Raw genomic sequence first — 15,109 nt, forward strand, 5'->3', positions numbered from 1 at the left:
CCTTTTTCGTTAGGGCTCGTTAGGCCCTCTTAAAAAATCGTAGTTTTAGGTATTTTTTAACATATGATCTATATAAGGTTTTGTTTAGTGGGAACCGACATTTGAATCACCGGAATCTGACTTGTATATAGGTTTTTCTGGTGATCCAAAATCAATGGCTATGAAGGTATCAATTTTTCTCGGCTCATAAAAATGTTTTTTCATAAAAAAAGCATGATTCAAGAGTCGATTTCCACTAAACCGAGCATGCTAAACACATCTAACGGTCCAGATCTATCATAAAACACTTAAATCCTATGTGGCAGAATGGGGCAAAACCAGAAATGGGACCTAATATGTTGAGTTCTCAAAATACAAATAATTTATTTGATGTATAAATATATTTGAAACTTTATTTTTTTTTTAATTTTAGTAAAATTTTGATAACTCTTTTCCTGGAGCCCGGTCATGTGGGTGGGCGCATACTGCTGGTAATGGTATTACTTACAGATAATTAAATGCTCCTAGCAGCAGCACAGCTAAGTATTGGACTCTCTATGCTTCTGCCTATTTTGATTTCTTTGACTTGGGGTAAAAAATTTGATGCACGGTAGCGTCAAGCATGTCCCCCCACCATCCTACATCTCTTGGATGAAAGGAAAGGGCTTGCAGTTGCTGAAAAACCATGGCGGTATATTTTTTTTATGATGAAGAAAACCTCACCGAGAACCGGGACACTTAATGTGCCTGTCTATCTGTAACGTTAAATTCTACGTTGAGAACACAACCACCCACCCTTACGTGCCCCAACCATGATAAAACAACGGCAGTAGCCCCATGCATCAGCGGGATTCGATCCTGGGCCTTCAGCTTGACACAGGACCCCACTGACCACATGGGTAAAAACCATGACGGTATTGTGGTGGCTCCTCCGTGGTATCATAAACTCTTCTAGTCCTCACGAAACAAACATGGACCACGTATGCATTTAGACGAAGCAGTCTCTCTCTCTCCACCACAAAATGATTCTTCTCCCTATCATCCAGTGTCTTATGGCCATCACATTTTTCTATTTTCTTCTTCCCCTCTCTCTCTCTCTCTCTCTCTCTAGGAAGAGAGGATGGACCCATTTTCTTCACACAGTAACAACCTACTCAAGTATTTCCCACAACTCCAACAAGCAAAATACAGCCATATTTCCATTGACACAAGCAACACTTTTTTCCATTCTCCTCTCTCTATCTTAACCTTTTCAACGGCCCTTTGCCAGCCAGACCATCCCGGGGAGCTCAAGGGATTCGCGGCAAGTTTCTTCGTCCTAGCATCTCAATTGGCTTCCAAGTTTCAAGCACTAGCCCTCAACATCAATGGCGTGCAAGTTCAGTCACGGGAGTATCTTAATTTTGCCAACATTGCACAATCCACAAGTGCTAGAGGTATCTTAACATTGACCTCGAGAGAAAACCAAGGCAGCATAGAGAAAGAGGAAGAAGTAAAGGGGAAGGATGAAGATGCCAACAGATCAAGGGGGAGGGACAGTCTTTCTGAAATGCACAAGTATCTCTTAGCTGGTGCAGTCTCAACACTTGTCTCAAGGTTGGTCCTCTTTGTGCATAATTAAGTGTTTAAATATCACCCACAAAGGCTACCCTTTCCTGGCTAGCGGCATCCATGGTTTGTCACCTGACATGGGACGACCGCAGTTTGAAACCCATGGGAGCCATCCCTTGCTGCTAGGTTGAAGCTAGGTGCACACCCTAGTAGGCAAGGAGGATGTCAAGAGTTTTACCAACCAGACGCCTGCTAACATGCAGCGCCTGACGAGGAGCCCCCCCCCCCCCCCCCAAGAAAAAAGAAAAGGAAAAAAGAAAAATGATTCAATGTCTGACACAGGTGGGTTGGTTAAGCTTGAATCCAGGATTCCATATTTCGGCTTAAAATTCCTGACTTGGCACAGGTCACTCACTCATTTGGCTACAAAACATGAGCCAACTTGGTTTGCTTGATTGAGCTTACACCCATTCACTTTTTTGACTAACCTAGGTCCATTTTTAGTCAGTGTGACCCATAATCTAGTATTGTACTTTATCTGACGGAATACGTGTGGTCTGATGAGATAGCTGGACAGTTTAGTTGCACTATCATAACTGAGAGGCCTCAAGTTCAAATTCCACATGGGATTTATCGCCTAACTTGCTCATAAAAAAGGCTGGGGGATAGAGCCCGTGAAATTTGAAGCCAAAATCCTTTCATTATTATAGGGCAACTTTAGCATCCAGCTGCCCCATTTGACCGTGCTAGTCTTAGACTTTGACCAATACATTAGTGGGAATGCCATGTGTTCTTTAGGTTGGTCAATATCGTGTTTTTTGGCTAGAGTCTATACTATAGTTAGCAGAAGCTTCTTGTTACATGGGAAGCTCAATTCTAAAGTGAACGCTTACCCCAAAGGAGCGTAAGCTTTGGGCTACCCACTTCAAAAACATGGGAAACTCAATTATCTTTAGTGGGAAGCATGCTTTCTCCTCATCTTCTCAAATCAATTTGTCTTTGCTTCCTTGTATTTCTTTTAATTCTTGTCATTGTCATTTGATCTTTACTTGTTTCCACGCTTCATATTGCTTTCTATGTCTTTTTCATTTTTCATGCACTTGCATAATTAATCCCTTCACAGCCTTATCTTGCTTCTTGCTTCATACTACTTTTAACACTCACTTCTTGTATCTATTTAGTTTCCTGGTAACTATGATCTAGACCTTAGAAGGGTATGTTCAATTGGGCGAGTTCTAGTCCAAAAATGATTGCCAATGTTGTTGCCTACAAATGGACTCAAAATCGGCTTTACAAACCCTAACTAGCCTTTCAAATCTCTTCTTGGTTCAGGTGACTGATTGCTTGTATGGTAAACTGTTATTCATTCTGCATTCAAATCTTATCAGTTCCAAAGTCAAAAGGAGGACTAAAGACCATGGTCATTGTGGCACCTCTCGACCCATGATGGGATGACTGAACCATAACAGTGGTTTTTCTTCATTATTCAATAAAAAAAAATGGAACTAAAACTCTAAACAGGAGCATAAAAAATATGCTGGTGTTTATGTGTGAGCCCATATCATGTTGGAGGGTCAACCATGGGGATCATGTTTAAAAGAAAGACGTGGCTCAAATGAGAAACAGTTTATCAGCCACTAGTTTTGCTAGTATAAGGGCAATTTCCCATATAAGTTAGAGAGGTTGTAGGGCCAACATGAAAACGTGGGTTGCTTGAATACCAAAACTCTATCATCTTATCTGCTGCCCTTGTCTTTCTATATTCATTTCTAGCCACGACTTTGGGAAGACACCTGCCTTTTGTAATATAGCATGAGAAATGTCTAGCTTACTTAAATATGTGTTTTTTTCACATAGTTTTTCTTGTTGTTTTATATAGTTTTGTGGATCCGGTTTGTTTAGAGGGTAAGTATTAGAGATATGATAGGAGAGGTTAGTGCACACCACCTTGTGTTCGGACGTTGCAAGTTCAAATCCCAATGATATGGTTTCATAACTGCTACAGGTTCTGCTTAACTCCATCTTACCTATAAGAAAAAAAAGTTTGTCTTGAGAGGGGTAGAATGTGATTGCTCCAAGATTTTTTTTTGGATTACATAAGAAAACTGCATCAGGAGTGAGAGACCAGTAAGTTGGAAATTCTTACTGAGCCATGATTGCTTTTTTTTTTTTTATAACCCGAAGAAACTGCACCCGGCACAAAGACCTGGTCGCGCTGGCTCAGCCTGCCATACCTACAGTCATCGTGCTGGCAATGTATGCTTTGGCTTGTTTAACAAGGATGCCCTACTCCGGAAGCAGATCAGGTCGTGCTGAAAATGAGCGTTTTTGCTCATGCGGACATCGTGGCCGTCTGTTTGCATTTTGGATGAATGCCACGTGGTTTTGTGGACTTTTGAGCTTTTTAAAATGCAAATCGGATGGCCACGATTTCAGCATGAGCAAAAACACTCATTTTCAGCATGACCTGATCTGCTTCCCCCTACTCCGGGGCTTGAATGAATGATGCAGGGATGATCATGGCCTTGGTTGTGGCAAGACTTGGCGCCCAACTAGTCAAACCAAGCCAAGCTGAATATTATATTTTAGAAGACCAAGTTTTTGGTACTTTGCCCGAAAGAACAGGCCTAGGCCTGAGCCCATTAAGAACTGGGCCAGGCGTTCCTTGAGCCTGATTTTCACATGATTTATTGTAGCCCTTGGGGGTCTGACCTGAGTCCAGCCCGAACCTGACCTATGTCCCTCCCTAAGATCCAATATCACGACATGACCATATAACAGATTAAAGTGGATTTGCTAAGAATGGTTAGGGTTAGTTGAATCAGTCCTTTGCATTAAGCTTCATCAATGTGTCAGTTGGATGGTACTAGTGGGATCACATATAAAGCTGAAAGCACTCATGTTGGAGTAAGCTTGATAATGCAATATTAAATAGGGAAAATTTCATTTAGGGGCCAACCTTTTGCCCAAAATTCTAAATGTGGGACACACTTTTCTAGAATCCCAAATATGGGGCAAACTTTTCTCGAATGATTTTTTTTCCCCATTAAATAGGTAGATGGCAAATGTGTGACTAGGAATGTAATTGGTACAGGCATGGGTTGGATATCCAGCTGACCTGATTCCATTTAGTCAGATTTGGTCAAAAAGTTGTAGATCCAATAGGTTAATCGGGTCAAATTCAGCTTCATGATTTTACATCTGAATTCGCACCACTATGTTTTCATGCAAATCAATATCTGATTAAGTTAAAATAGACGTCCCGATTCGGTGAAGGCTTTCTTCATCAAACTTTTATCCAATTCGTGATTCAATAAGTAGGGGTGTCAATGGGTCGGGTTTGACCCAGACCTGACCCGTACCAAGTCCTATAGGGCTAGGGTTTGGTGATAAATAACAAGGCCCGATTAGAATCCGGGTTGGACCAAAAGGGTCCGATTAATATATGAAGCCAGGTATGGTTTGTATAATTTCTTACCAGACCAGGGCCTGACCCAAGTTCCCACTAAGATCTGCATTTTTCAATATAAAAAAAATATATATATTATTTTAGCAGGTATGGTCTTGGTCTGATTCATCTAATCTTTATAGGACCCGGGTATGATTTCTCTTATGGTGGTTTAGACAATTACCCCCATAGAATTCAAAGTCAAAACTCTTCAGTTATGATAGCATGATGCAATCATCTATCACGTTCGACCACCCCTTGTTATCTGACAAACTTTTTTTTTATTTACATGGAGAAACCGATCACAGGATTAGAGACATAGCCGCGCTGGCTCTGTCTGCCATATTTATGGTCGTTGTACCAATTCAGATGATATCAGAAAATGCTTAACATATCTCTCTCTCTCTCTCCATATAAATACAGACAGAGAGAGAGAGTAATGCAATGGTGCTCAAGAAATACCTACTCTCACATACTAGAAATCATGGTTGTAGGTTGTATCTTCTCAATTAAACCTTACGATGTACGCAACATAGTTTATTTCATAGGAATTATGCTTTGGATATGTTTTTTAGACAGAAAAACAGGATTTTTTAAGTCATAAAATTTTGATACATTGTGAGCTGTTTATTTTTAAAAGTCTTAAAAAACATACATGTATGCTATAATCACGTAGTCCCAAAACTTTTTTTTCTACAAAACAATGCGTATAGATCATATCTACTGTTTTTCTCTTTTTTAAAAAGCATGTGTAAAGATACTGTTTGGCTTTGGCGTTTTTGTTGGTTTTCAGAACATGTGTAGCACCACTGGAAAGAATAAAGCTGGAATGCATGGTCCGCCCCAAGCTCACATGGCTCACCACCATACAATGGATATGGGCTTCAGAAGGGTTGGTGGGCTTCTGGAAGGGCAACCTCCTCAACTTGTTCCGCATGGTGCCCTTCAAATCCATAAACTTCATATGCTACGACATGTACTGTGATCGCCTGCAACATGTTTATGGGAAGCAAGAAATCACAAGCCATGACAGACTCATTGGTGGTGGCATCTCTGGTGTCATTGCCACAGTTTTGTGCCTCCCTCTTGACACGGTTAGCTTAATCAAACTTTTTCTTCTTTTTTTTTTGTGTACAAAATTCAGCATTGAACTATCTTAGTTTATTCTTTTTGTTTTTTGGGGAAGTAACTATGATGGACCTCTAATTGGGCCCCAACCTAGAATGGTAAATCCTGAGAGAGGGGAGGGTGGTGTGTTCTCCCCCAAAGAAGGACTCTTTGCTACAGTGCGTGTTTGGGGTCTCAATGAGTACCACGTATGTAAGCACATGGAGCTCGTATTCCCGTGTGTATCGGCATCACTTAGCATCGGAGTCCAGTGCGGTTGCAAAGACTTAAGTACCCTTTCTTGTTATTCTTGCTACGAAATGATGATTCAAGAAAATAACAAAAATATCTTCTATTCAAAAAAAGGAAAACGACACTTCAAAAAAAGGACAAAAATATCCTCCATCCAGAAAGGAAAGTCGAGGATGATGTTAACTCTTCAAAGTCCAAACAACAAACAAACATGAAACACTCTCTTTATTTTTCGTTTGAACTTTCCGTCGTCATCTTCTTCTTCCTTCTCCGTGAAACACTATAAAACCCTCTCTTTCTCTCTAGAGAAGAAATTAAGGGAGGCAAAGAGTCAACGATTCAATGGTAATCGTCGTCCTCTTTCTGCTAGCAGTGCTCAGAATGTTGTACTCGTCTAGCGGGTAACCGACTGCGGCGGCCCCTATGCCGCCTTCGAGGGACATCTACAACAGAATCTTCCTCTAGTACACCTACAACGGAGTCTTTCAAAGTACAATCTATCTACCCCTATATCGGCAATACTTTCGATCACGGCTATGCCTTCCAAGCCACCCTGATGCTATTCAACACGGGCATTCACACCCTCAAGTCTTGGCAGGCATTCGTCGGGTTCTGGCACCGCGAGGTCCTCATCTTGACCTTCGGCGCCGTACTCTCTGACAGGACCCATCTCTCCGCCTACGTTGGGAATGGCACATTTCTCTCAGACTTCCCCATCACGAACCTCAAGATTGCCATCGGGACAGCTGGCGACTACAACCTGATCACAGTGAAGATCGTGCTCAAGGGGCCGGTGTTCAACATCACGATTTATGATTTACACACATTAGCGATTTACGAAAATCACATAGTGAAAAAAAAAATGGCAAATCGCAAAATCGAGTATCGATTTATGAAAATCACATAGCGAAAAATAAATAAATGGCAAATTGCTATGCGATTTTCGTAAATCGCTATATCGAGTAGCGATTTACGAAAATCGCGTAGCAAAAAAAATGGCAATCGCTGAATTGAGTAGCGAATTTTTTTTTTAGAAAATCACTAAATCGAGTAGCGAAAAAAAAAAACAGAAAATCACGGGAAAGGTGTTACGAAAACCTCGAGCACGAAATAACCGATAGAAACATATGAGCGCCACGATCAAACAAAACATCTTTTTCGATAGTTACAAGAGGGAAAGAAAAGAAGGAATTTATACAAGGCCCCAAAAAATTTTCTGAATTCGAAACCCGCGCCGGGGAGGGGGGGGGGGGGAGCCCTCAGACCCCCTTTTGTAAGGGCAAAAACTCTGAATCAGGCTCCACAACTCATCAAGTTGAACCATGCTACATTCAGTCGATGCTTGATGACGCAATGTAGGATTGTTTGCTGGATGTGCACAGAAGCAGAAAGAGAAGGGAGAGAGATAGAGCGAGAGGGTTGATGTTCATGGCCTTCTTCAGGGGCGATTCCTTTCTCGGATAATCCTGCCTGGGTCTTAAATAACCATCTTTGGGGTACTTAAGTCTTTGCAACAACTCCCTTTCAAGAATCGTTGTTTTATGGCACCAATGGAGGAAAGGGTACTTAAGTCTTTTCAACCGCACCGGACTCCGACGCTAACTGATGCTAACAAACATGGGGGTACACGCCATACGTGCTTACATACGTGGTGCTCATTGGGACCCCTGAACATGCGATGTAGCTAACAACCGTCTTCCGGGGGGGGGGGAGGGGGGCATATAACCTGCTTCGCTGAGGGAGTGAATTGACCTACATTGTTAGGCCATCTAACGACCAAGGTCCCCGAACATCTTAGTGCTCTCACCCTAACAAGAGCAGTTAGTGCAGGTCACCTTGGGTTGGGATGTTGCAAGTTCGAATCCCAATGGTATATAGTTGTATAACTGGGTTGGGATGTATAGGTGAATATAATCTAAACATATAAACATATATGTTATATCTAAAATATATATTATATGCTTAAAATATAAAGTTATAAACTAAAAATATAATTATAAATTATAAATTAAATACCAACTTGTATGTACATGGGTACAGAAACTGTCCGGGTACCATAGGTTTTTAAGTTGATGCTATATACAGCTGCATTTCTGGTTCATTCCCTTAGAGCTTTCAACTTGAAATAGTTTTTTTGTTCCAGTGTTTCTGCATAAACTTCTGAACCATTTCAAAGTTAAAAGTTGGGGGTGTTGGATGCAACCTCTCACCTTTTTATTGCAATATTTGGCAAATTGCATTGTGGAACACAGTGCAAATTTCCAACTCTTCCTGGATAAGTGGCTACCTCAAAACAACCCCCTAGGGCACGTCTGTTACATACAAACTCGTAGGAAAGGCATTTTGTATGAAACACGCTCTCTCATGGGAAAACTCTTCCCCATTGGGGGATGGGGTGGTGTTGAGATGATGGTGGATTGCAGGTTGCGATGGATGACTAAGTGAAATAAATGTGCCGGTAGAGCCTGTTTATTTCATTCCCATACATGGAAAAGAAGGGTCTTCCACAGGAGATGGCACAGATTTGTAAAAGCTCGGTAATTTCCTGTGAAAAATACATGAAACAAATGAGCCCTTAAAGATTGATGGCACTGACAGGGGATATGTAAAATCTTCATTAAAGATGTCATATCCTTCTTTTTTTTATAACCTGAAGAAACTGCATCCATCACGAAGACCTGGCCGCCTTGGCTCAGCCTACCATACCTTACAGTCATGATTCCAGCGGCATAAAACTCTGAGGTTAGGATCCTCGCTCCTAGGGTTAATACTAGGCGTTGGCTTGCCCAGCTAAAGATGCCATGTCCTTTCAAAAAAAAAAAAAAACTAAAAAGAATAAAGAAAGAATCCTATCATTGGCTACTCTCAACTAAAAAGAATAAAGAAACATATCCTGTCATTGGCTTCTTATCATGCAGATTAGGACTAGGCTTTTGGCACCAGGAGGGGATGCCCTGGGAGGCGTGGTGGGATGTGTCATTCATATGATTCAAAACGAAGGGTTTTTCTCCCTCTACAAGGGCCTTACCCCAGCACTACTTAGCATGGGACCGGCAAGTGCAGTATTCTATGGTGTCTATGACATACTGAAAGCAGCTTATCTCAAATCTTCACCACAGTCACTGAGGGAAAAGGAGGAGGTAGAGTTTGGAGCTGTGAGGACTCTCATTTATGGAGCTATTGCAGGTGCTTGTTCAGAAACTGTGACATACCCTCTAGAAGTAGTACGCAGGCAGCTTCAACTTAGCAGGGCTGCCAAGCTCGGCTTGATTGCTGCATTTGGCAAAATGATTGAAAGGGACGGGCTCAGATCCATGTTTGTAGGCTTGATTCCTAGCACAATGCAGGTATAACACTTGCTACCCTCACATTATTTCTTATTTACTTGTTTACTGTTATTAAGGGTGGGCATTGGGCTCGCCTGGCCTAGACCCCTTTAGAGCTTGGCCCGCTGGGCTTTATGTGCGGCCTGACTCAGAGATGACCTGGTTCTTAATGGGCTCGCGTTTGAAGAACAGCCCATTGGCCCAACAGGCCAATGTGAAGCAGGTCGGGATCCAGCCCAGCCGGGCCGAATTTCATTTGTAAATAGTAATAATTAACAAGTTCCCAACTTCTCATGCTCCCAATTAATTTTTTTCTAGTTTTCATAAAATTAATGTAACTAATTAGTTAGAAAATAATAGTTACCAAATTACTATGCAGTAGTTATATATTTTTTTAAATTTTATATTATTAACAAAATAGTAAATAACTCAGGCCCATCGGGCCAGCCCACATATACAACAGGCCGGGTTTCGGCCTGGGCCTAAAACATTGGCCCAAACCCGGCTCATGGAGGGCCCGGTCAGCTTCGCCTGTCAGGCTGCCCAGCCCGTTGACCACTCCTAACTGTTATTATATATATCCATTTGAAAATTTACATTGCATTGGAGGAGAAGAAAGACTCTAAAGTAACTTTTTACTATGGTGATTCTTTAACTGATTTTCAAATAAAAAGCTTCACACAACACAATTGGCATATTCAGCTTGCATGCTACAACTATATAGTTTGATACACATTTTCAAGGCATAAAAGAAATAATTCATTTTTCATAAGACATATGAGGTAGACAACATATTTATGTGAGATTAACTTATATATCAAATTAAATTTTGACTAAACTAATTAAGGCATGCACATGTTTTTAAGAATATATATTGTTGGAACATGGTGTTAAAAAAAAATTGAGATTCCAAACTTAGAGGCACGCTCTTAATATCACAATCTTAAAACTTAAATCGCCCCATTTCAAGATTTTTAAAGATGTAAATTGAGAATTAATGCAACTGAGTTTCCAAGATACAACTAGGCTTGAAACTCAAAAGCGTCACTGCAAGACCAGGTGATCTCTCTCTCACACACGAACTTGTAAGCTAAACAAGAGCAAAAAAAAGTGATCTCTCACACACACGAACAATTGTAAGCCAAACAAGAGCAAAAAAAATGAATAACAGAGAAAACAAAAATCAGAGATCCCGATGATAAAAAGGTCAAAATGAAGGGTCTTTATAGGCTTAGGAATGCAAAGAACCTTTTTAGCTTGTAAATGACTTTTAATGGTCATCAATCCAACATTTTAAATGGTCTACAGCCTTTGACCAATGGTCAAGTACTTTCATTCACGCATGTTGCGCAACAAAGTCCACACAGGCCACCTCAAGACAAAGGTTTTCAAAATATGAGAATATAGAAAAGATCTCTATTTAAGCCCCAAAATTTTTCCTCCCTTTTAAATATGAGACTAAACAATTTTGAAGTTATTTTGGAAGGAAACCATAAACTTTATAAAGAGTAAGTGATTTGTAATTTCCCATCATATGAAAAGGAGTTAAATTTTGAAACTTTTTCAATACATATTTCAATAGGTAAGATGAGAATGAAAATGAGATGAACATGATTACATAATGTTTGTCATATGAGAATATGATGGTAATTTAGAATATAGTTTACTTAATTTATTTTTTGATTTTTTACTCAGAGAAATTGCCCAGCCGCAGAGACCTAACTGCGCTATTAATTTCAGCCTGCCATACTACAGTCTATGTCCATGTCGGCGTAAAACTCTGAGGGCTTACCCCTTGACCCCAGAGAGTCACTGAGCTTTGGCTTACGCAGTGGGCGATGCCTATGTGATTTGAACCTAGACTGCCCATCTAACAGTTTAGACCGCATCCCGCTATGCCAAACTCCTTGGGTCGAGAATGAAAATGAGATGAACATGATTACATAAGGTTTGTCGTATGAATTTAGTTGACATATATTTTGTGATGTATTCATTTAACTAATATGAGATGAGATGCCAAAAGTATCTAGTAGTGGTCTTATAAGAACAACACTGTTATGAATTTTCTGAATGGAGACGTCCTGCAACACACCATCAAGAGAAATATTATCAGTAGAGATCTCCCTATGTTGAATGGGTACATATTCATGCTCGCCAATAGTTTAAACATTGCTGAATAGATACATCTTTATGCTCACCTTTAGGAGAAACGATATGAACTGGTTTTTTGTCGCCCAATCACTTCAAGTTGGAGGAGATAAAACCATGCACTCTTGACTAAGTGGTTATAGAGGATTTGTAAGAGGTTGTGGACACTTAGTTTGCTCTTTTCTGAAAAATATGGATTGGTGGGATGGTCATGGAGTTGGACCGAAATCAATAAGTGGAAGAAGGGTTCCAGGATTTGGAAGGGATGGGTCTCGATTTTGGACCACTATAACTCGGTTACCCGAGTCAAGGTGGGAAACATGTCGAAAACATTATTTTAGCATGACGTTTGGTGTAGAAACTTTCCCAAGTTTATACGAGGCAGCTATAGCCAAGTATATATGGTAATTGTTCTATATCACAAAAGGAGGATGGCACTTCCTTGGCCATTCATAAGTGATGGAGAGATTAATGCTTCTTTCATGTATCATTTTCTTGGTTCATCCTCTCCCTTTTGGCTTCCAAAGAAAGCATTGTGGGTGGGGGGGTTTCCTACTTATTATGGGCTGACTGATTTTACGTGATGTGACCAACACCAAGATCTCTGTTCAAACGCCAGGTTTTTCATCTTGCTAGTCGTTGCTCGCTTTGTCTTTGTGATGAAGAGTCTACCTCTCACCTTTTTTGGAATTGTATTCACTCAAACCTTACTACACCGTGCATTGAATGATTTATTCACGGACTGGGACAGCATCTTCTCGAGGGAGGTGTTGATTGCACCGCACTTAAACTCAAAGAGTTGCCAGTGGAAATTTGTGTGGCGTGTTTGGATCTTGACAGTTTGGAGGCTTATTTGGCTTGAAAGAAACCATCATATCTTCAAGGGTAAGGCCGGTGATTTGGAAGGTATTCTCAAACATTGGCGGTGGAAGGTAAGAGAACAGGTTCTTCGCAAATGGCAAGCATTGACTTGTTAGGGGACAGAGGGTTACGATATGAACTATGGCACGATACACCCGCATCTTGTATGGCTTTGCTGCTACCGGGGGTGGTGGGTTTCATCTATGTACTCTACCTCATGCACATTGGGATTTTGTTTGCTAAGGGAATGTGATATCTCATCACAACCCCTTTATTTGATTTGATTTGTATCCCTATTTCACTATGTTAATAATATTTTCTATTCTCTCAAAAAAAAAATTATTACTAATATTTTGATAATATCAGGATATTCTTGCCATTTTAAGTTAGGCTGATAATATCATTATATTTTCAAAGTATCGCTAAAATGAAAGATATCATGGTATTTTTGTAACATTTTAAAAAAAAACTTATTTTTATATATCAATTTTTTTTGTTTTGTATTTTAAAAACTTTTAAAACTTCTTTATATTTTTGCAAGAAAATTGATACAAAACTTATTATTTCCCATCTTTTTCATTATTAGTTATACTTTTTGGATTCTTAAAACTTCTGTGATTTTTCTTACGAAAAAACAGTTTTTGTAAATATGCTCGAGAAAAACCCTTTACGAGAAATTATCTTGAAAGATACAGGTGACTATGGGTTATACTTGATATCATATTTGATATAACTTGTTTATGCAAACTTCTATGCACTAGTAGGTTTTCCACCTACACTAATGCATTGTCTCGTAGCATCAAGTGGAATAGACATTTTATATTCTCTCTTCATTTGGGTAGACCCTAATTCATATGGTTCTTATTGGATATCCAAGATAAAGAGTATACAACAAAGTTTTGTCAAGTTGGATGCATAAATTAGATGAATATCACTTTTGTTTTTTTATTATATTTGTGTATAGCACCTTTTTCTTGTCATATTAGCAAATTGTGTTACAAAGTGCTCAATATGATTACTGTAATCAATTTTAGTAATTGCTTTTCCTAGATCATAATAGTTATAGCAACATATATTGTTCATAGATATTATAAAATGTATACAAAATTTGAGTAGTCTACAGTAATTTTCTCTAGTCTTATTTTTTAGGGAAAAAAAACATATATATTTAATCGGTCAAGTCTATCATATAATCTTTTTCATAATATGAAAGACTTGACTGATTATCATATTATAAAAAAGATAATATGATTAAATTTAATCAATCAAGTCTATCATATTATCGTAGTTACATTTTTGTTACGTTTTTGACCAACTATGTCATCTCGTGCAGGTTTTGCCATCTGCAGCTCTTAGCTATCTCTTCTATGAGATGATGAAGTCAACATTGAAAGTCAATTGATATATATGTGTATGCTACTGATTCCATAACATTCAAATTGGTGGCAATGTAATAGAAAGTTCCAGAATTATTGTCCATAGAGCTCTCTCTCTCTCTCTCTCTCTTTGGTGGCAATGTAATAGAAAGTTCCAGAATTATTGTCCATAGAGCTCTCTCTCTCTCTCTCTCTCACAGTTCCCCATAATACCGAAGGCCTCTTTTTGATACTTGGAGAAAAAATCTTCTCGTGAAGATGTTAACATCATTACTCGCTCTGCGCTAGAGGGTCAGGTTTATGGCAATTTAGATGTTGTGATCCCTGACGTTTCGTATTCTGCCCGCCCTATTTTGAAAACTTGCGAGAAAGCATCCCCTGAAGACTGTATCATCCTCGGCCAGTGTATAGATATTTCATTTTTATGCCATGTCATTTTCTCGATGGTTGGCAACATAAAATATATCATCGTGGGACTAGTTCAGATCATCTTGGAAACTCCTACGACCTTCATCTCTTCTCCCACTTCTTGTTTTGGAATAAAAGTTTTTTCTTATCGGGCAGATATGGCTCCCGCCTTAGTGTGTGATGGGGGGGGGGGGGGGGGGGGATGGGTTGGGACCACAACTTTTTCGGGGCTCCTCAAGCGATGCAAATAAACATTGTGCATAGAGTCAATGAAGGAAAATCCTTTGGGGGAAAGGGGGATGATGACCAATTGCTTTCTCAAGTGATGGGCTTTGATGTCACAGCGACAACACAACTACTAGGTATCGAGTTATCTAAATCGCAACTACATGAAATCTCAAAAAATCTTACGGTCCGTGCCACAACTGTGGTTGCATCAATTAATCATCCTTCTCCGGATGATGTGTCTTCAACGTCTCCTTGTTTGGGGTATACATGAAATGGAAGGGATGTCAGCACGACTATATCTCGCATGCAAAGGAGAGAAGTTGTCTCGCCGCGTTGTTCATCCCGGACACGCAGACCTCAGATTTTTTCATATTGTGTCCAATGAAGATGGCTTGCTGAAATATTTGAGGCCTTAACTGCCCAAC

At 39.8% G+C, this 15,109-nt stretch overlaps 1 protein-coding gene across 1 annotated transcript; it reads left to right on the plus strand.

The window, feature by feature from the left end:
* Window positions 1-1,047: 1,047 nt before the first annotated feature.
* LOC149820324 (putative mitochondrial adenine nucleotide transporter BTL3) lies at window positions 1,048-14,149 on the plus strand. Its single transcript, XM_089983406.1, has 4 exons — window positions 1,048-1,575; window positions 5,772-6,072; window positions 9,256-9,684; window positions 14,006-14,149. Exons 1-4 carry the CDS (start codon window positions 1,100-1,102, stop codon window positions 14,072-14,074), a joined length of 1,275 nt encoding a protein of 424 aa, XP_089839532.1. The 5' UTR covers window positions 1,048-1,099; the 3' UTR covers window positions 14,075-14,149.
* The last annotated feature ends 960 nt before the right edge of the window (window positions 14,150-15,109 follow it).

This window comes from Nuphar pumila, chromosome 12 (genome assembly GCF_984573655.1).
Source record: "Nuphar pumila chromosome 12, dmNupPumi1.hap1.1, whole genome shotgun sequence".
Classification (NCBI taxonomy): domain Eukaryota; kingdom Viridiplantae; phylum Streptophyta; class Magnoliopsida; order Nymphaeales; family Nymphaeaceae; genus Nuphar; species Nuphar pumila.

Bases quoted from the DNA above. Each gene is read 5' to 3' on its own strand.
- LOC149820324 (XM_089983406.1), top strand. From the start codon at position 1,100: ATGGACCCATTTTCTTCACACAGTAACAACCTACTCAAGTATTTCCCA. The intron at 1,576-5,771 runs GTTGGTCCTCTT...GTTGGTTTTCAG, and splicing joins GTCTCAACACTTGTCTCAAG to AACATGTGTAGCACCACTGG. The intron at 6,073-9,255 runs GTTAGCTTAATC...CTTATCATGCAG, and splicing joins TGTGCCTCCCTCTTGACACG to ATTAGGACTAGGCTTTTGGC.